Consider the following 22,139-nt stretch of genomic DNA (forward strand, 5'->3'; position numbering starts at 1 on the left):
TTATTATGTTTTAAAATTCATTTTATTTTACAATTTAACATATTTTAAAATTTCTCCTTTGATCTATGAGTTCTTTAGAAGAATGCTATTTAATTTCCCAAATATTTGGAAACTAAGGAACTTCGTTTAATAACTTATAGTGCAGGGCTGCTGTAAGTGAATTATTTTCATTTTCACCTGGTTGAAAATATCTCTATTTTGCTTTCACTTTGGATATTTTTGTTGAATATAGACTTCCAGACTGACAGTTTTTTCTTGCAGCACTTAAAATCTGCTATTCCATAGTCTTTTGGCTTTCTTGTCTCATTTGTGAAATTGGCCTTCATTCTTAATGTTGTTTCCTCCCATGAAATCCAGTTGATTGTCATTATTCATAGATTCCTGATTTGCAAATTCTCTTTCTGGCTAAAATTTATTTGTGACTTCCAGATCAATCGTAGAAACACTTTGTTATAATTCATGAACATGTGCAGAGTGGTGAAAAAGTTGAGTTGCCTTATGTGCAAGTTCCCAGCTGTGGCTGGACAAGGCAACCCCCTACCTTCTCCTTTCAGTTCTCATATTTAAATGAGGGTTCTTTTTGTGGTCTGTTTAATGCCACATTTTTGCACTCACCCCCCCCTTTTTTTTGATGATTTCTCTGCTTCAAACAGTCCCCACATGTAGCTAAGTGTGTCTAGTGTTCCTAAGCACAAGAAGGCTCTGATGTGCCTCATGGAGAAATTATATATTTTAGATAAGCTTTATTCAGGTGTGAGTTGTAGTGCCATTGGCTGTGAGTTGAATATTAATTAATCAAAAATATAGTACATCCAGAAAAAGGAAGAGGAAATTCACCTACTCTGCATTAGGGTGCTCCAGAGAGTGTTAAGGTGACTTTGATACTGGGTAATGAAGCTATGGAAAGCATGGAAAAGTGGCTAAATTTGTGGATTCATAAGATGACAACTGATTTAAAAAGCATAATTGGTTGTATTTTTCTGAGACTAAAAGCCAGATAAGTTTGCAGTCGTGTTTTCCAAATTCAGGAAAATGCTAAACGTACCTCAGTTAGTGTTGGCCTACATTTATGTTTTAAAAGGTGATGCAACATGAAAAATGCTCAACTTGCATTTAGGGCAGGTTCTGTAGAACAGGCTGTGGAAGAATTTTAGAAATACCCGCTAAGTTTTATATGAGGAAAGGTTATATGGTAAGGAGGTTTGTATAACAGGATGGGCTTGTTTCATATGGACGTTGGCAATATCTTTATGTAACAGGAAGTGCTTCTATTGATGAAATGTGACCAGAGGCTCACAGGCACCTAACCCCATACGTTCTTTAGGAACAGTGTGGTTCAGTGTTCACCAATTCAGCGTGTGCAGTGACTTTATTGAACATAACTACCACAAATGACAAGAATCAACTACATGTCTTTTCATCTGGGTACTTTGCAGATTTTTCTCTTTATTTGCTTTCCATTGTTTTGATTATGATGATCTTTAGATTTGATTTTTTTTCTTTATATTGACTGAATGAAGTTTGCTGGGTTTTTTGATTCTGGGTTTTGGGTCCCTTTATTAATTATATAAAAGTCTTAGCTGTTATCTCTTCACATATTTCTTTTGTTCCATCCTTTCTCTTTCATTTTCCTGGAACTCTTTGTATATTTACACCATAAGATAATATTTCACAGATCTCAGACTTTATTTATTTTAACCTTATTTATTTATTTATTTATTTTTAACATTTTTTTCTCCTTGGATTTGCATTGATATTAACTTGTCTTTAATTTTACTCATTTTCCTCCTCAGCCCCATTCAGTCTGCTAAGTCCCCTGAAAGAGTTTTTGATCATTGATATTGCATTTGTTTATTTACTTATTTTTAAAGAGGGAAGGGTAAAGGGAGAGGAATCTTAAGCTGGCTCTATACCTAGTATAGAGCCTGAGGTGGAGCTTGATCTCATGACCCTGAGATCATGACCTGAGCCAAAATCAAGAGTCAGAAGCTTAACTGACTAAGCCACCCAGGCACCCCTCTTATTTATTTTTTAAATGCTACTTGACTCTTTGCAGTCTTCATCATCTGTTAATGAAACTTGTTCATCTTTTTTAACAGGATCTTTTTACTTAGTTTTTATTCTTATTATACAGGTCCCCATCTGATAATTTCAGCATCCCATCCATCTATGGGTATGGTTCCATTGACTGCTTCCTGTCTTGATAATAGGTCATGTTCTCCTGCTTCTTTGCTTCTTTTCTGTTTTTTTAATTGAATGCTGGAATTCTGTGAAAAAAAGAGATACTAAAGTAAATAATATTTCTGCCAAGCAAAGGTATGTTCCTTTCTCTGTCATGTTATAAGTGTTGGAGTTAACTCCAACAGTCATACAAGCAGTATGCAGTCATACAAGCATTCAGTCAGGAGGTCTGGCTTGTGTGCTTGCATTGAGTAGATGTAGCTCATGACACTACTTGAATTATCTGATGATAGAATCAGAGCCTTCTTTAAAGTGGGGCTTCCGATCTGGGTGCTAGAGGTTTTGTCCCACTTTTCCTGCCCTCATCTGCCCATCAACAGCCTCTGTGTACTTGCAATGTGGGGATGTGGTCTCTCTTAGCCTTTCTGTCCCTCCTCTGGCAAGTCCATGAAGGGGCCGGAAGAGTGGTTGACTTTTCTGTCTCCTGCTCTGCCTTCAGTATTTTGTAGCTTTTGTGTCCTGTGCTTTGGGCCTAAGGAATCTCTTTTGGCTTTACTGTCCTGCTGCTAATCTTATGAGTATTCGGTGAGGACCCATGGAAGAGAATTGGTGGGTGGATGTAGATTTTGTTTGTTTGTTTGAAACTCCAAAGACTTCAAACTTCATTCTGGTCTACTCCTGATTTGATAAAATTAAGGAAATAGTTATGTTTTTCTTCCCATGTCTATGGCAGCTTTTACCTCCTACCACTGCTCTGTGAGGATAAAATCAGCCATGGGACTCTTTTCTTCTAAGAGAGAATAATAATTTTCTGGGTTTCATTTGATTATGTTTCTTTGTGACCTCAGCTCTCAAATTAGTTTTAAGAAACCCTATTGTTTGGTAGATTATGCTACTTTTATTTTTAGGAAGGGAGAGACATTCTCTTGAGACTTTCTGTCTTTAAGTGGAAGCAAAATTCTTCTATCTTCAGATTCTCCCTTTGATTCTTCTCTTTATCAAATTATTATTTTGAATCATCTTCAGTTTAAAATCAACTGAACAAGAAAGTCCCAGTAGGCTAATGGATAAGGCATTGGCCTCCTTAAAACAAAAACAGAATGACAACTCTTCATTGACTGCTTATCCTTTTTCCCCCATGGCCACAATATTTATTCTCCTCACCCCCAAACTAGAAAGAATAACTTCCTCTTGGTTTCTCTGTTTCTTTTCCCTCTTAGTCTTTTCTCAACTTGCTGATGTTTGGTTTCTAATGACTGAGACTGTTTCTGTTTCTGTGACCTCCAATTGCTAAGTCAACCGCTGGTCAATCTGTATTTTATTTTGACCTATTGCATTCAAAACCTTAGAAGCATTTTGCTTTTTTGAAACTCTATTATTGCTTGGTTTTTACACTTCTGAAAGGTCCTCCTTTTCAATGTATCTTTAAAATATTCTTCTAGAACTCTTCTAACCCATTATTTTGATGCTCTGCACATTTCCTGTAGGTCATCTCATCCATGCCCATCAGCTTTAGCTTTTCACTGAGGACTCAATTTCAATTTCCAACTCACATCTCCATCCTGCTCTCCAGAGCCGTATATTGAACTGCCTTCAAGATCGATCATCAGGGTCAGTCTAATTGGCTAGGTGGTTCAATTAGTTAAGCAACTGACACTTGATTTCAGCTTAGTTCATGATCTCAAGTCATGAGATCAAGCCCTGCATCAGGCTCCCTGCACAGCACGGAGTCTGCTTGAGAAGTCCTCTCTCTGTCTCTGTCTCTCTCTCTCTCTCCCTTTGCCTCTCCCCCTTCTCACATGTGCTCTCTCTTTCTCAAAAACAAAAACAAAAAAACCCAAAATGATCATCGGATGCCCTTTTTCTTACCCTATTCTCAGCTCAAACCTCCTCTTCTTGAATTCTTTATCTGATTGAAAATTACACCATCCTCTATGTGGTTTTCTCAACTAGGAATCTGGAAGTCATCCTGGGTTACTACCTTTTTTTCTTTTTTTTAAATCAAATGAAGCACCTGCTCCTATTCATCCACATCCCATGCATTTCTCTGATCTTGTTTCTCCTCTCTAGTCCCATTACCACATCTCTAAAGCTACGGCACCTGCCCCCTCACTATAGCTATACCTTCTTTACCTGTTTCTTTGTGGTATGATCAGCCCTCCACACTGCTGCCAGAGATGCTTTCTAAAATGACAACCTGATTAGATTCCCCCTTGTTTGAAACCTGCAATTGTTTCCCTTTCATCTGTAGTGCCCTAACACATCAGAGACACTCAACAGTCTTGGAGGAATGAAAGGTAAAACTCAAAATTATATTGAAATGTATTCAACCTCTTTTGTTCTATGATCCTTGTCAATTTTTCCAATTTGACCTCCTACTTTTCTGTCCTTAGCCTTTCATACTCTAGCAATTATGAAATCGTTTATAATTTCAGGAGAAGCTTGTTTGCCACTGACACATTCTTGCTTTTTTTTTTTTTTCTAAGATATTTACCTTGTTGACTTTTCCCAAGAAAACTAGATGGTCTTTTTCTTAGCTCCTTCTCATGAGCTTTGGTGAAATCTCCACCCTAGCAATTCATTATTGGCTTGCTTATAGATTAGATTTCTATAAATGATACACTCCTAAGATGGGAACTTTGCCTTTCTACTAGTAGCTAGTAGAATTGGTACACAATAAAAGCTCAAAAAAGTAGAAAGAAGAAGGTGTTAATTCAACCCAGGTTATGACATACTAAACCAGGAGCTGGTTGTGACATACTGAAGCCTGAGGGTTGGCTTATTTGTTAATTATTAAAGATACTGTTCTTTGATTGGAAGGAAATCATTTAAGATTGCAAAAACATTTAGAAAAGCAGTGATGTGGGGCAAAAGATGATAAGAACATAATAATTTTTCCATTTTTATTTTGTTTCCTTTGCACAAGAGGTACTGAATAAAGAAAGTATTGGAGAAAAATAGCATTGAGACTTTTTCAAAGAATAGTTATATGGCGAGGGTTGAGCACAGACAGAAGGAAATCTCATAAGTCCATCATTAATGTAGTTCAAGCATCAGGAGGAAGTTTTGCTGATTTTAGAGCTTGCCAGAAGGGTTTGGACAGTCCAGGTCAGATCAACACCTGGAGGCAATGTAGGCAAAGAAAGTGAAGGGAATTATAAGAGCAGAGAGAAAAGTCAAGGATATGTCAGTAGCTGACTTGATGAGATAAAGTACTTTGTAGGGCTCCTTAAATTTTGCAACTTTCTGTATTTGTAAAACAGAGTAATCAGAACACATTAATGACTGGCCTTCTGATTTTTTGGAACAAGTTATTTCTTTATGAGACACATATACATATAATACAGGTGAATTGTGAGCTTTTGTTCTTGTGTGGTCTCTTTTCTTGGGTGATTTGGTTCCATCTTTATCCATCTGGAGTGGTTTACCTGAGGCCATGGTAGTGGAGGTATCATGGGCTTGGTTCCTGGAAGGGAATAGCTTGTCTCTGGGAACCTGCCCTAGTATGTCCAGATTGAAGAAAGATGTGGGTTAATCAGGAAAATAAGAAAGCATGTGGGAATAAGTCATAATATCTTTAGGTCAAACCATTGAAGACATTTAGCCTATTGTTTTCAAAGCCATAAGCCAGCAAAATGGGCTCTCTGCCATGTGATAAAAACATAAGAAAAAAAACATTACCAAGTTACATAATAACGTACTTGCTTTGGAATCCTGCTACATTGTGTTCCACTTATGTGATCTTGGGCAACTTGTCTGACCTTTCTGTAGCTCAGTGTTCTTATCTGTAAAACAATAGAGATGACACTTGCCCTTCTTACTTCATAATGTTGTGAAAGACCAGTTTGATACAACATCTGAAAGTGTTTTTGAACTATTTAAAGTACTATATAAAAGTAAACTATTATTATTGTGCTGTTTAATATTATTATTATTTTATGGTATAGATTTTGGACTCACCCGACTGTCCCTTAGGTGGAGTTCTTTTGTTGGATGACATGGAATGGGAAATTGGAGGCATGGCATGTAGATGAGATCACAGGCTCAGGGAGGGGGACAGACTGGATTCAAATCCCAGCTCTACCATTTCATACTGGGTGACCTTGGGCAAATTGACTTCTCTATGCCTCAGTATTTTGTTTTTGTTCTGTAAAATAGAAATAATAATAGCATCCACCTCATATGTTGGTGTGAGGCTTATATTAAAACCTAAAATAATGAATGCGATAATTTAGATAAAGTCTTAGTAGAGTTCCTGGATCATTGTAGACGTGGGATAAAGATTAGCTTCGGGAAGGAAGATACCCTAACTACTCTGGATAGATGGCTGGGACCTTGGCAATGAGTTCTGGAAAGAATTGTTGCTTGGTGAATATAAATTTCATAAATTTTATAGAACCAGGCGTATGCTCCTTTAAAAAAAAAGACTGGTAGATCCATCAAAAGTCTTTATTAAGATCTATTCCCTCAATAGTTTGTCATTTTCCAATCTGAAGACTCTGCCAAATTCTAAACATAATTGTTCCTTAGCCACAACTAGCCCAGAAGGCACAAGTGGACCAGCATGATAACATGTTCAGTGGGCATTGTGATTAGTGGGAAAGGCTTTATTCATTCATTTATAACCTTCTGGTCATCTTATCATGTGGAAACAAGGAAAATAAATAGCAGAGTAACAACAACAAGAACAAAAAGGCTGATAGATATGGGTATATATATATATCCACATATATCTCATACATATACATAGTCTTTCTCACATATGTATGTATGTATTCATATATATTTATATATGTAAACATATATTTACAGAGAACCCAATATTACCAAGTGTTAGAGATGATAATAATAATGATGGATAATTAAATGAGAAATGGATGTTTATTATTTACTAACTGTTATGACCTATTCTAAGTACTTTATGTTCTTAACTGATACATTGCTTGTATTATAAGAGAAGATAAATATCACCACTCACACTTTACAGATGAAGAAACTAAGACTCAGAAATATTCAGTAACTTGCTCAAGGTCATGCAACTAATAACAGTGGACTGGATTTGAACCTAATTGACCTAGGTATGGTGCCCACACTTGGAAGCAATAGAACCAATCTCAGCCAGCTCCTGGAGAAAAGTAAGTGATGAAACAAATTCAGATTGAGACACAGCAGACTAATAGAACATCTGCTCAACCCAAATCTCCATCAAGTGAAATTTCTGGCAGTTTAACAAACCAAGACTAATGGGATGAGAGAATGTGAATTATTGTTTTAAATGTTAATGTACTCAGTGTCCCCAATGGATGATTAATAAAGTTGAATTAACTATTCCTAGAAAAAAAAACCTAAATATAGACATTCCTATGAGTCTGTGGTTCCAGATCAAATGGGATTATCCCATAGAGAATTGGAATCAAAAGAATGCACTGCAGCAAGCATATATTCTAGGAACAATAATGCACATGATGTAATTTTTTTGAAAAGGCCGAAATATGTATTTCCAATCTATCATTTAAAAAAAAAAAACTATATTTTTTCAGCTTTCCTTGAAGGGGAATGGTTTTATTCCTTACCTTTCTTTTCTCCCTTCTCCCTGAAAATGTCATTTTACTTCTTCGTTTAGCATGTATAGTGGTCATAGCTACTTGTAAAAACTTGGAATGATTAAAAAATTATAATTTTTACATGGATATATATAATTTTTGAAGGATTGGTTGATGAATGATGGGAATTAGAAATGCAGAAGCAAGGAATGTTAGGAATGAGGAAGGGTGGAGCAGGCTGTGGAAAAAGAAGAATGTATTCTGTTCAAAAACCCATGCCATTTGGAATCCCCCCGAAATTATCTTAGAAGATATTTTCTAAGATATTTTATTTTTCTTAGAAGATATTCTAAGATAAAAATCTTAACTAAAATCGATATACGTAAATATTTGATTTTTTCAGTCCACCCTCCTCAAGGGATTCAAGGAAGACATTATAATTTGACATAAAGACATTCTTTTTATATAATTTTTTTCCCTTGCTCAACCGTTGTACAAATTTTAACAAAGTGCTTCTTATTAAGGTAGTTCAATGCCTATGAGGTAACAAGTGTCAAGCATAAAACACTTTAACAAAATCTTAGTTGTTTTCCTAGCTTCTCTTCTCTCATTACTACAATCCATTCAGTACTTAAGGTATAACTCTGATCATTTTACTTCTTTGGTCAAAAACCTTAAATAGCTTCTCATAGGTGTTCCCTGCCTGGTTAGTTACTTTTTGAGGGAGGCATCATGTTATGGTGGACAAACTTGGATTCTGGAGTCAGAGAGTAGTGAGTAAATAGCCTCCAAGTCTTATGGCATATGTGGTCTTAGACAACTCAATTAATCTCTCAGGATATTAGTTTCAATAGGATGGAGATACTAATTCATATCATACAATGCTGCCACGACTATTATGTGTAACTGAAGTGCCTGATCCAATAAGCAGTATTAAAATAATAAAAAATCAGCTATTAAATCATATATTAATAATCTAATATCTTTATCAGTCAAGAATTTCCCATCTTCTCTGTTTTTGATCCTATAATACATTGTGTACTATTATCGTAAATGTATTTTATTGCAAAATTAATCACAATTTTCTTATGGGCAAGGGCTTTTTCTTACATCTTTTATATAATAGGAGCCTAGAAATATATGTAAACTTAATGCTAAAGTTAACATTAAGGCTAATTGTTAAGCTCCTAAAATGTAAAAGTTACTTTATGTGAAATGAAGACATTCAAAACCAGAACATACGTGTGTGTGTGTGTGTATGTGCAACTGTGTAAAATTTCTCACCATGATTTAAAATGATTCTTGTTTATTTGGTATCGATGCCAGAGGGTCCTATGAAGATTTAATCTGGGGGGCACCTGGGTGGCTCAGTGGTTGAGTGTCTGCCTTTGGCTCAGGTTGCGATCCTGAGGTCCCAGAATTGAGCCCCACATCAGGCTCCCTGCAGGGAACCTGCTTCTCCCTCTGCCTGTATCTCTGCCTCTCTCTCTGTGTGTCTCATGAATAAATAAATAAAATCCTTTAAAAATTATCTGATTCTATAAAATAATTTATAAATTACCTCCATCTATGATTTTGAGAAATCTGTTCATCTTGCCCCATATTTTAGTTGTTACATCACTTAAAAGCTCTCCCTACTTAAAGCTTCTTAATGATTCTTCTTGTTCTGTGATAAAACCCTCAACAGAAGGGTGCCTGGGTGGCACAGTCAGTTGAGTAGCCAACTCTTGGTTTTGGCTCAGGTTGTGATCTCAGGGTTCTGGGATCAAGCCCTGTCACCAGCTCCATGCTCTGCGCAGAGTCTGCTTAAGATTCTCTGTCTAGCCTATGTCACTCTCAAGTGGGTAAATAAACCTCAAAAAAAAAAAAAAAAAAAAAAAACACCTCAGCAGGCATGCCACCCAAGTTGGACTGTCAGCCTGCTCATTCCCAGTGAATATAGAGTTCCTTCGTTAAATAACTGTTAATGAAAGTAATATAAAACATTAAGGAAGCCTTAAGATAAATGACATCAGTGCAAAAGGGGAGGCACACATAGAGTGCCAAAAAATCCATGTTTGAAAAGCCCCACAAATTAACTTAATATTAGAGGAAAAAAAATTATAAATATTAAAGCTCCTCAAAACACTTTTTTTTTTGCCATTTATATTGAATAGCTTCATTTCAGAAAATATAATTTTTTTTTGTAGCGGAAAAACCACCTATTTTTTTGTTATTTTTTTTTTTTCTATTGCTGCTACTTCCTAACTCTGTATCCCCAAGGCAATTAGTGTGTGCTCTGAAATTTACATTATCAGCTTTGAGATTTTGTGAATATGAAAGAATAGGATCCTGTGGTGACAGATGGCAGCTCACTTGTGGTGAGCATAGCATAATGTAGAAACTTGTGTCACTCCGCTGTGCCCCTGAAACTACTGTAACATTGACTGCCAACTATACTCAAATAAAAGCAAATTATTTTAATGATTAAAGTTATGATTTTTTTTATGACAAGTTTTTGCCGGGTCCCAATTCTTGCCACAGCACCACAATTACCAACAAATTTTTGGAGATTTATGCAGATCACGGATAATTTCTGAAATGATGCTTTAAAATGAAGTGCTTATGGTAGGGAAGGAAATGGGGATTTTGTCACATTTTCTCCGTGTGGTAGGCAGCTTCTAAGAGGATCTTGATGGTCCTTGCCTCCTGAGATTCATGCTCTGTAATCACATCTCCTGAAGTACTGGTTGGAATAATTTACAGGATTCTAATAAATGGAATACTGTAGAAATGATGGATGTCACTTCTGAGAATAGGGTATAAAAAGACTGGAGTTTCTGTGTGGGTCTTCCCTTGGATCAGTTAGTTTAGGGGAAGCCAGCTGCTTTATGAGGAGGCAAGTCACATGGAAGCGTACATGAGGAGTTCAAAAGAACTTCCTCACTACTGCCTGAGTTGACTCAAGTCCCTGCCAACAGATCCATTGCACTCTGTGAGGGACCCTAAGACAGAACCATCTTGCTATGCCAATCCAAGGTTTCTGATCCTCAGAAACTAGGGTGATCAAAGGTTGCCATTTCCAGATGCTAAGGAATTTGTTACAGAACAATAGACAACTGGGGTGTCGTATGGTAGGTTCAGCATCTGACTCTTGGTTTTTGGCTCAGGTCATGATCTCAGGGTTGTGAGATCGAGCCCCGCATGGGTCTCCACACTCAGCCCGGAGTGTATTTAGGATGCTTTCTCTCTCCACCTTGGCCCCTTCCTCCTGCTGTCTCTCTCTCAAATAAATAAGTAAATAAATCTTTAAAAAGACCTCAAAACAGTAGACAACTAATAGCATGCCCCCACCCAAGTTTTTGATACATTTATTATAATAGAGGGTAAAATAATTAGCAGGATTCCAGGAGTGTAGAGCACAGCTATCTCAGTGTGCCAGTGGAAATGATGTTGATAGCAGAGTGTATAGGAAATAAATCCCATTCCTCAGGCACTTTCTCTAAGCTCATTTTCCAATGCCTTTATAGGAGTTGTTTAGTTGGTATAAAATTTCATTTATACAAAATGAATTAGTCCTTGAAATCTGCTATACACCATGGTGCATACAGCCAACAAGATTGCATATTTACTTAAAATTCATCAAGAATTGCATGTGGGGGCACCTGGGTGGCTCAGTGGGTTAAACTTCTGCCTTCAGCTCAGGTCATGATCCTGGGGTCTTGGGATCGAGCCCAGCATCAGGCTCCCTGCTCAATGGGGAGTCTGCTTCTCCCTTTCTGTCTTCTTCTGCCTCTCCCTCTTTTGTGCTCGCTCTCTCCCTCTATCAAATAAATAAATAAATAAATAAATAAATAAAATCTTATGAAAAAGAAAGTGCATCTCCTATTAAGCATTCTAACAACATACTAGAAAAAATAGACACAAGGAAAGTTTTGGAAGTGAGGGATAGGTCTACTACTTTGATGATAGTGATGTTTTCATAGTCATCCAATTGTACTCATTAAACATGTGCTGGCTTTTAAATATCACTTACATCATAACAAATTTGTTTTAAAAGGTTTAAAAACTAGAAAATTATTTACACATAGTAGTGAATAAATCACATTTTAAAATCATTTCCAAATTAAAAATATATATAAGTATATATTTCATGTAGAAGATGTATTACAAGTTCATAGTAGTTTTCTGAGAAGAACCTGAAGTATTAAAGTTTTAATTTTTTTTGTTTAGATAAAAAATTATTAGCTGTGATTATCAATCATAGGTTATTAACTATTTTTATCGATCCTATTTTACTGTCCAATATCTGTATCTACATCTGTTCACAAATACAAGTTTGCCTGGGTAATGAAAAGTTTTTAAAGTATTGATGTGACCATTATGACAATTTTACACCTGCTTAACTATCCACTTGTCTCACATGAAAATGATATCAATTATTAATTAATATTCAATTGGAAATTGAATTTATATAGCATGCATAGGAGACTCTGGTGTTTAATCCTTCTCTCTTAAAATTCATATTTAAGAAAATATTCTTAAGTGCACTAATAGGTTCTTCAGCTACATTTTTCCTCTCAGGTCAACTCTATAAAGAGAACTAATGTAGCAGAGTATAACTTTAGAGAAATATGAAAAAAGGAATTATGCCTTTAAGGAATGCTTAAAGTAAAGATGCTGAACTTTAGGGTAATCATCATGAAGTAATGTTATTTGAGACTCTTTGACCCAATATTCCATCTGACAACCTCAGACTCATTGTTTAATATTTTAAAAGGTTAAATAAAAAATATGTAAACTTTTTCTCACGGTTCCATTTCTGGCTAGTTCTAGCAGCGCTCTGTGACGGAGGTCACTATGGTTGCCAGGCCCTTACTCAAGGCCATTTTCTGATGGCAGCTTCATAATAAGAAACTATTGGACATCTCAATGGACATGTCTTAGAAGAGGGGGAGCACATGCATAGTTATGTTGGTTTTGTAAGAGGCACGTGGAGCCAGCCAAAAAAATTGTAGATTTCTTTATGCCTTGGAAAAATAAGGACATAGTCCAAGATATCAAAATAGTTCATGAAATTCAAGTAACTCCTTAATGTTATCTAGTATCCAGTCTATATTCAAAATCACCAATTATTCCCCAAATGCCCTTTACTGTATTTTTGTCCAAACCAGGACCTAATCAGGACCATGCACTGCATCTCATCTTGTGTCCTGTAAGTCAAGCCTGACATATTGATTGGGTCAGATGTACCACAGATATTCGTTCTATAGACGGACTTGTTGCATTGCTTCCATCTGGTGATGTTAGCCTGTTCTCTTATTCCCTGTACTTCCAATAATATGGAAGTTGATCTAAAGGTGTTAACTTCAAGATGAATGTCTTTGGCTGGAAGACATTGGAGGCAATATTGTGAACTCCATATTTTGACACAGTTAGAGATGAATAATATCTGATCATCGCATCATTTATGATGCTAAACTTGGTCATTGATTTATGGCGATGGCAACTTGACTCATCTATTATGTTCCCTTTGAAACAAACAAAAATCTATGTGATTACTTTGGTATCAAATAATATCCACTTTCTCATCAACCATTTACTTTTTAGTGTTATTATAACAATTGGTAATCCTTGCCTGAAATAATAATTTCATGAAGAATTTCAAAATTACGGGGTACCTGGTTGGCTCAGTCAGTTAAACAACTGTCTTCAGCTCTGGTCATGAGTCTGGAGTCCTGGGTGAAGCCCCTCATTGGGCTCCCTGCTCAGTGGGGAGCCTGATTCTCCCTCTACCTCTGCCACTTCCCCTCCGGTGTACTATCTCTCTCTCTCTCTGTCAAATAAATAAATAAGAATCTTTAAAAAAAAGAATTGCAAAACTATGGCTTTATATTCTACCATTTTGTCTAAATTTGTCAGCTGTAATTCTTCCATAAAATAGAATTTTCTCTGCCCAACTGCCATTATTTTATTACCCTAAATAACTTCTAAAAAGATAGGGTAGAGGCACATGGATGGCTTAGGTGGTTAAGCATCCAACTCTTGATTTCTGCTCAGGTCATGATCTCAGGATTGTGAGATCAAGCCCCGTGTCCAGCTCTCTGCTGGGTGTGGAGCCTGCTTAAGATTTTCTCTCTCTGGGATCCCTGGGTGGCTCAGCAGTTTAGCACCTGCCTTCGGTCCAGGGCGTGATCCTGGAGTCCCGGAATTGAGTCCCACATCAGGCTCCCGGTGTGGAGCCTGCTTCTCCCTCTGCCCGTGTCTCTGCGTCTCTCTCCATGTCTCTCATGAATAAATAAATAAAATCTTTCAAAAAAAGATTCTCTCTCTCCATCTCCCTCTGACCCTCCCCTCTCCTAGTGTCCTCTCTCTAAAATAAATAAATAAATAAATAAACAAGCAAACAAATAAACAAATAAAAATAAAAAGACAGGGTACACGTAGAGAGTTTTCATGATATTAGGTCATTGGTAGACATTTTACCTAAAAGACAAATGTAGGATTTTATTTTATTATTTTATTTTCTCTTAAAGACAGGATTTTATATTTAACATCAGAAATATTTTTTTCCTCATGACTCTAAGATAAACCTCAGTAAAGCAGTTGTTAAAAATAGTTTGAAAATTAAACAAATTTAGGAAATTTGTATGTTATGAAAGAGCTTTCAAAAGTCTGTAAAGTGGTGCATTATTCCTCAGATATTTCTCAGTATCTCCCCTACTCTGGATCATACCAAATATTTGTATCATATTTGATTTTATATTTTTTGAAAATTTAAATTTTCTTATTTTTTCAACCCATGTCTTCATATTTTTATATTCCTTTGCATATTAATAGAAAACCTATTAATTTTTTAAAAAATTTACCTGAGAGACAAAGAGAACACGAGCTCTCTTGGGTACAGGGGGTGGGAGAAGCAGAATCCCCACCAAGCAGGGAGCCCCATGCAAGATTTGACCTAAGCTTGGGATCATGACCTGAGCTGAAAGCAGATCCTTAACCAACTGAGCCACCGAGGCACCCATAGAAAATCCATACTTCTAAGGGCCTGGGATCTGATTCCCATGAACTTTGAGTAGAAGATGATGTAGAATGGAAAGATAACTTTTGTTGTTTCTTGGTCTATATTTGGAGAACGACTTTTAGGAGTGTTTTTGTTTTTGTTTTTTGTTTTTCGTTTTTTAACGATAGTGTATCTTCACTCCTCACTCTGATATTTGAGAAATGTAATATGGAGTTTAAAGTATCTAGACATTTTTATGGATTTCATCTGGCAAGAGTTTGATGACTATTGGGTTAATCCTTCAATATAAATAATTGTATGAATGTTATATTTAAAGTGAATTGTTTTAATAAGGTTGTGCCCCTTCAAAGGGTAAATTCTACCTATAATTTGACTTGAAAATTTTATTTTAATGATATATTTACATTTTCAATCACCATAGAATTATTAATTATATCATATATACATAGTCTTGATATATAGGTTTAAGATTGACATATTTTAAAGTTGCTGGTACCTATGTACTTATTCAAAAACTATATAATTTTTTGGGAAACTGAGAGAAAATTAAAACAGTTAAGTCACTAGAGACAGCATTCCTACATAGAAATACAGATCATATATTTTCATGCAAGATTTTACTTAAATATATTGCTTATATTGCTTGGCAAGGCTCATGTAAATTTTACGTTTTTAAGATTTTACTTATTTATTCATGCAAGACACAGACAGAGAGAGGCAGAGACAGGCAGAGGGAAAAGCAGGCTCCATGAAGGGAGCCCAACCTGGGACTCGATCCATCACACCCCGGGCTGAAGTCGGTGCTAAACTGCTGAGCTACCTGGGCTGCCCAAATTTTAAGTTTTTAGAAAAAAAAATTGAAGAATTGATGTTGAATTCAAAGGCAATTTTAACATTACTCTTTTATAAATTTGATAGATGAAATTCCAGTATAGAGATGATTTTCCATATAAACTTCAGTTTTTGTTATTTATAAATATATAATTGCAATGTGGCAATGATTTCTCATATGGTATGTTTGGCTACTAAGCATTGCTTTCAAATAAAGATAGTTGGTTCAAATCATGTAATATATGGTTAAATAATATTAAACTCAGAACTCCATAATATAAGGGTTAGGAACATGTGTTCTGGAGGCCAATTCTCCAGGCTTGACCTAATCTTGCTCTACTCAATTTCCTCACTTCAAAAATGAGGATGATAATAGTATTTACCTGAAATAGTTAATGTGAGGATTCGGTGGATGTTACGTAAAATCTTCACAAATTAGTGCCTAGCATTACAGGTACTCAGCCAATATTAGCTAAAATTGAATTATGTCCTTTATTTCTTTCTTCTTCCCTATGTTAGCCATTACCACAGGCAAGAAGAGTTCGAATAATAACATCCAAGTAAAGTATTCATTGTTAGATAAAATGAAAAATAGGCATCTACTCAGTTTGCAGAATCCAACTGACTCTTTGGTGACTTACATTACTTGTTAAAAAACAGAGAGAGTTGAAGAAATAGAAATAGTTTTTGAGGATTTATGGATGTTTTGAAAAAACTAGCAACATTTACAGTGATTATCCTATGTTGTTTTTTTGAATATAGAAGCATCTAGGACAATCATGTTCTCTTTGTGTTATTTTTTTCATACTTTGTTTAGAAAAGGTGGTTCAGACTAGGAAAATCTGAAGACATGTTTTTGTAAAAATGTTTAAATTTTTTAGGGATAATTAGTTAGGAATATTTTAAATGTGTTTAGATGTTGGATGAATACTCAGAACATAACTATCTTAATTTCTGGTTTAGTAACAATATTTACTGATAATTTTGCCAAATTGTTCCCTGTGTAATCCCCAGTTATAACAAACCATCACTTGTTCAGACTAATAGGATATGGTGGAAGGTCAGAGTTGCAACATATTTTGAAATAAACTCTATACAAAAAAGAATTATTTTTATATGGAAGAAGATATATCACTAAAGCTGCATGAAATAATTATTACATGATAACATTTGTGATAAAATCTTCCTTAATGAGGTGACAAATTTTAATTTCTTCACTGTTAATAAATAATTGATGCTTCTTGAGTACTTGAGAGGATCTGAACATTTTTGGCTCTGTGAGGGCATCCACTCTTTTTGCAAACCATGCTTGCTCTATTTGATCTTTTTTGGAAAACTGTTTGATGCAAAGGATAATTTCTAAAGTTTCTAAAGTTTTAATAAAGTTTTACTGTTAGCCCTTTCTATTCATTTCCAAAGGACCATATACATCCATTGATTTAAGCCTTAATTGTTTTCACAAGGATGGGCTAGTTATGGGCTAGTAATAGAAACTGTATGAGGTCAAGTGAGTGAAAAAACTGTCACCCTATGCATACAACCTCTAAAATGGCAATATAACTCTGTGAAGGGCCTGTTACATTTAGATTAAGAACTGAGCTTTGGAACCATAGAGACCTGCCACCAGTCTTCACAGTGTACTGTCACCTTGAGCATGTATCTGCAGCACTCCAAGCCTCAATCTACCCAAATGCAAAGTAAGTCTGATGCTCAGAATATAGGGATCACAGGGCTGTTGTAAGAATCAAATGACAATGCATACAGAAGTGCTTAGAAGTGTCTCAGGGTGGCTTTGTTAATTCCCATCACCTAAATTCCATTATCTTGCTGGTGACAGCCAGAAGCTCTGATCTCTTCTCCTTCTATCAGACTCCTGTGTCTCACTCCTACTTACCATTGCCACGCAGGCATCACAAAAACACTGCAAATTTAACACGTCCAACCTGGAAGCTTCTATTTTGTTCCTCAAAACCGTGTTTGCATTACTTATCCCATCTTTCCCATCTCAGTAAATGACACTAGAGAACACTAATTGACTTAGGCCAGAAATTTGAAATTAGTTTTTGGGTTTTAATTTCCCCTTGTCTTCTTCATTCAATTCATCCTCAAGACTTCTTTGTTTTGTCAAGTGGTTCATCCTACAGCTTGTTCTACATACACCTCTAGGTCTTTGGTAAGCTGGCCAGTCTAAACCTACAGTCTTCTCTGTCACACAAGGCTCAACTGTGAGGGCACATCCATAGGCCTTCTGGTTGCTTTCCATCAAAGGGGAGTTTCTTAAGAGTTAGGAAGGGGAGAAGAGAGGTCGTGTGATAGATAGTTCTTCCCTCCCTGTGAGGTTAAGGCTGCACTGAGCTGGCTTCATCCCTCCATTCCAGAGTCACTGTTCTGCTCATGATAGATGACTTTATATGACTCTCCTTCCAGTGTCTGGTGACTGCTCTGTCTCCTCATCCCTTCAAACCTAACAGTGGGAGCAGCCTGCTCCTAAATCTACAGCTTTGCAATAATACATTCATAAATCCCTCTTTCTTCTCCAGTCATCTAATTTTGAGAATGCGTGTTTCTGCTGGGGCCCTCACTAATACAGATCCTAAGCTTGGGCTTTCTCCGTGGTTAACCACGACAAGGCACCCATTTTTCTCTCTTGCAGTTAACTAACAGCACACTTGCCATGTTGGTTCGGGAGGTACCATGGAACATGTCTCTTCTCAGGATTTTAACTGAAAGCCTGGCATGACCCTTCTGTTCTTTGCTTTCTCCTCAAACTGTCTCATACTCCTTCTCCAATTCTTGGAGGATTTCTACCTCAGAGAGGAAGGGTTGGGGTGGGGGAAAGCCACCACATGTGCACATTTGGCTGCTTGATTCCCTTATTTTTACCTTTTTCTCCAGTTCATAATTCACAGGGAGCGACAAAAGAAAGGTTCCCCACTGCCTCATGCATTCTAGTTGTGACTTTTTAAAAAAGATTAATTTATTTGGGGGGGGGGTGGAGCAGAGGGAGAGGGAGAGAGAGTCTTAAGCAATCCTACCTTGAGCACAGAACCTGACTTGGGGCTCGATCTCATGACCCTGAGATTACGACCTGAACTGAAATTGAGAGTCAGAGGCTCAACTGACTGCATCACCCAGGCGCCCTGGTTGTGATTTCTTTTTAATGTCCTTCACATTGAGAAGACATTTCCCCCTCTCTGATTACCTGGAGCTATAGTAGCTGAATTTTGCTGAGAAACAGGATATATAGGAGATAGGAATAAATAAACAGGCATTTAATATTTTTAAGATTTCATCACTGGTTATATATAAGACAGATAATTACTACTCATTTACTTAAACCTTTTACTAGCTTCCCGATTGCACATAATATGTAGATTGGTTAACATTATCTGTTGGTCCAGCAGGAACCTCTTTATGTTTCCAACCCAATTTCCCAATATTCTCCTTTGGGGCTGTACTTAGGTCGCACTGATCTTCTTTTTAAAATATATATAACTATCTCCTACCTAAGGCTTTTGTACATGCTCTTTGTTCTGCCCGAAGCAATGAATTCCTTTCACTTTTTGCATGGCTAGACTATTCTTTTACTAAGATGTCATTTAAAAAAATCACTGTCTTTCCTAACAATTCCCGCACAACCTTGTCCCCTAAAATTCTTCTCTATACTATTCTTTAGATTGTTCTTACCATGTTTGCCAGTTTTATTTATTTCTCAAGTTTATTTATTTTATTTACGGTGTCCACTAGGAAGGTGACTTTAGAATGTCAGTTATAATCTTTATATACCACTGGCCTCTACACTGTGTCTGACATAAAGCAAAACTATAATAAATATCTGTAGAATAAGAGACTGAATGAAGTACAATGCCTGGTAGGGTATCAGTGCTCAATAAATATAGATTAGCATTGCTGTTATGAAATCTCACTCTAATTAGTATGTGATAAACTTAAGAAGATTTACTTAGTAGAATCAGATTTTTTTTTATTAGATCTCACATACTTATTTTAGAGATCCTCTTGGCAGCTATATTAAGAAACTTATTTATCTAAACCAAGCACAATACATAACATGGCATCCTTTCCTTGGAAGCCTGTGGTAGGGAAGGTCTTCTGAACAGATTTGTGAGTTTTTTTTTTTTTTTAATGAAGTGGACTCCACTAAGATTTACAGAAGATCTACAGAGTTTTAAATGGAATTAGATAACCAGAAAAACCAACTGCTGCAACTAAAAGAGAGAGAGAGAGAAACCAAAATAAAGGAGTCTTTGGACTCCCAAATCTACTGACAGGAAAAGGCTGAGGAAACTACTTAGCTGCAGACATGGGCTAGCTTTTATGAAAAAAGCAAGGAAAATCCAAAGAATAGAACCAAGTGTCCAGAGGACAGAGCTGAGATCTATGGAGAATCATTCCTACCTTGACCTTGAGATTTAATCAAGGAACTACCAATATTCACTTGTTTGGCTTTCATAATTACTATAGAGTCAGGATCTTGGCCTCCTATTTGCACATTTTTGTAGTTTCCTCTTACCTGTACCAGAGTTCATGGCGTACAGCAGAAGTGCTGCTTTGTCCTTCCCAAGGCTAGATTATAATGGATTGCAGCTTCATTCTTGAGTTCTCTCTTTCTCTTTCATTCCCTCAACATTCACCTTCTCTAAATATGTTGATATTTGTCTATATGATACCCTTTTACAACATCTGGATGAGTATTATTAATGGGGTTGCTATACATTATACTGTGCATGGGGTAGTCCTGAGTTATGCCTGTTGCCCTAGAATAATGGCTTCCTCTTTGACTATCAGAATGTCCTGGATTGGATGATAAATTATACGATCACAATTATTATTAACATCTCTAGCATCCTACACATTCAGCCGTATATCCATTTACATTTTGTTAAAATCTACCATTGTGTGTTATGAGTACTGTTATGCGGTATGTGTGTGTGTTAAAGTGTGTGTGTGTTTGTGAGAGAAAGAAAAAAAAAGAAAAGAAAACTGGGTTTGTATCCACCAAACATTTCTCCTACTTTTTAAATTTTTTTTTTATAATCCTTTCCACCTTCCTGCCTAAAAGTAACTAAGCAGAGTAAGGAAAGTAATAATCTATAAAAAAAAAAAAAGTAGCTGCTGGGGATTCCTGGGTGGCTCGATGGTTTAGCACCTGCTTTTGGCCCAGGGTGTGATCCTGGAGTCCTGGGATCGATTCCCGCATTGGGCTCCCTGCATGGGGCCTGTTTCTCTCTCTGCCTTTGTCTCTGCCTCTCTCTTTCTCTCTGTCTCTCGTGAATAAATAAATAAATCTTTAAAAGAAAAAGTGACTGCTGAAGGTATAACTCCCATATTTGTATTTGTCTCCTGGAACCCTAACCTTAGAGTAAGCATATCCAGGTCTTAGAAAACCCACTTTTGCATGCAATGTTCCAAGTGTATTTTTAATCAATTGTATCTCATTTCTGTTTTCTTTGATACAGGATTTGAAATTTGAAGGGGAAGGACTCAATCAGTACATTCCTATGTCCAATTTAAAGACTGACAAAACATTTGAGAAGTACGTGCCTTCTTGGCAGGTTTAATGCATTTTATTTTCTTTTGTATGTTTTGCTATAGATTGAATATGGGTCAATTATAAGCATCAGGCACAAATCTACTTTGATTCACTTTAAGAATCAAGTTTGTGGAAACCATGACCTCCTTTCCTCCTGACATTTATTTGTGTCCTTTCATTCATATATGGCTGTTGAAGATGGGGTGTTATAGATATGGTATTATAGCTGGGAGCCATGTCTTATTTACTTCTCAGGAACTATCTAAAAGTGGGAGCTTCTATCCAAAGTAGTGACTTCCAGGATCTGGGTGTGGCAGTTGCTGCTTCCCCATGCCAGGAGAGGAGATGCAGAAGTAGTGGGTGTAGGTCAGAGGGGTTTGCACGTTAGATGGTCTCACTTTGAATCTTTGACTTTACCCCTTAGGATTCTGAAATCTCTGATAAGATATCCAACATTCCCCAGCATCAGTTCATCAGTGAAGCAGAAACAATAATACCTTGTTGGATTATCTTAAAGGGCTAAATGAAATAATAGATATAATGTATTTAAAAGAGTGCCATGCTTAGGGGGGCACTTGACAGGATGAGCACTGGGTGTTATTCTGTATGTTGGCAAATTGAACACCAATAAAAAATAAATTTATTATTAAAAAAAAACAAAAACAAAAAAACAAAAAACAAAAAACAAAATAAAAGAGTGCCATGAACATGCAAAACATTCAGTAATAACTGCTAATACTGTATATCAGTGGTGTTCAACGGGGACCAATTTTGCTTGTAGGGGACGTTTGGCAAAGTATGGAGACATATTTTATTGTCACGACTGGAACTAGAAAAGGGTCTGTTGATGGCACCTAGAGGGCAGGGGCCAGGGATCTTGCTAAACATTCTACAGTGCACAAGCCAGCCTCCACAACAAAGGGTTTTGTGGTTCAAAATGTCAATAGGGCAGACGTGGAGAAATCCTGTTGTAGACATCAATGCTACATTTATTCATTGTTATTTTACTTAATTTCTAATCTGACTA

At 36.4% G+C, this 22,139-nt stretch overlaps 1 protein-coding gene across 4 annotated transcripts in view; it reads left to right on the top strand.

Annotated features, from left to right (window-relative positions):
* The window catches only part of LOC140626176 (orofacial cleft 1 candidate gene 1 protein-like), a 187,607-nt gene that overhangs the window by 86,135 nt on the left and 79,333 nt on the right, over positions 1–22,139 (top strand). For all 4 annotated transcript variants that reach the window (XM_072813781.1, XM_072813780.1, XM_072813783.1 and 1 more), the window contains one exon: positions 21,039–21,115. In XM_072813781.1, coding sequence (XP_072669882.1) covers positions 21,039–21,115 — 77 coding nt within the window. The remainder of the gene's footprint in view (positions 1–21,038; positions 21,116–22,139) is intronic.

The sequence above is a fragment of the Canis lupus genome, chromosome 37, assembly GCF_048164855.1.
Source record: "Canis lupus baileyi chromosome 37, mCanLup2.hap1, whole genome shotgun sequence".
Lineage (NCBI taxonomy): Eukaryota > Metazoa > Chordata > Mammalia > Carnivora > Canidae > Canis > Canis lupus.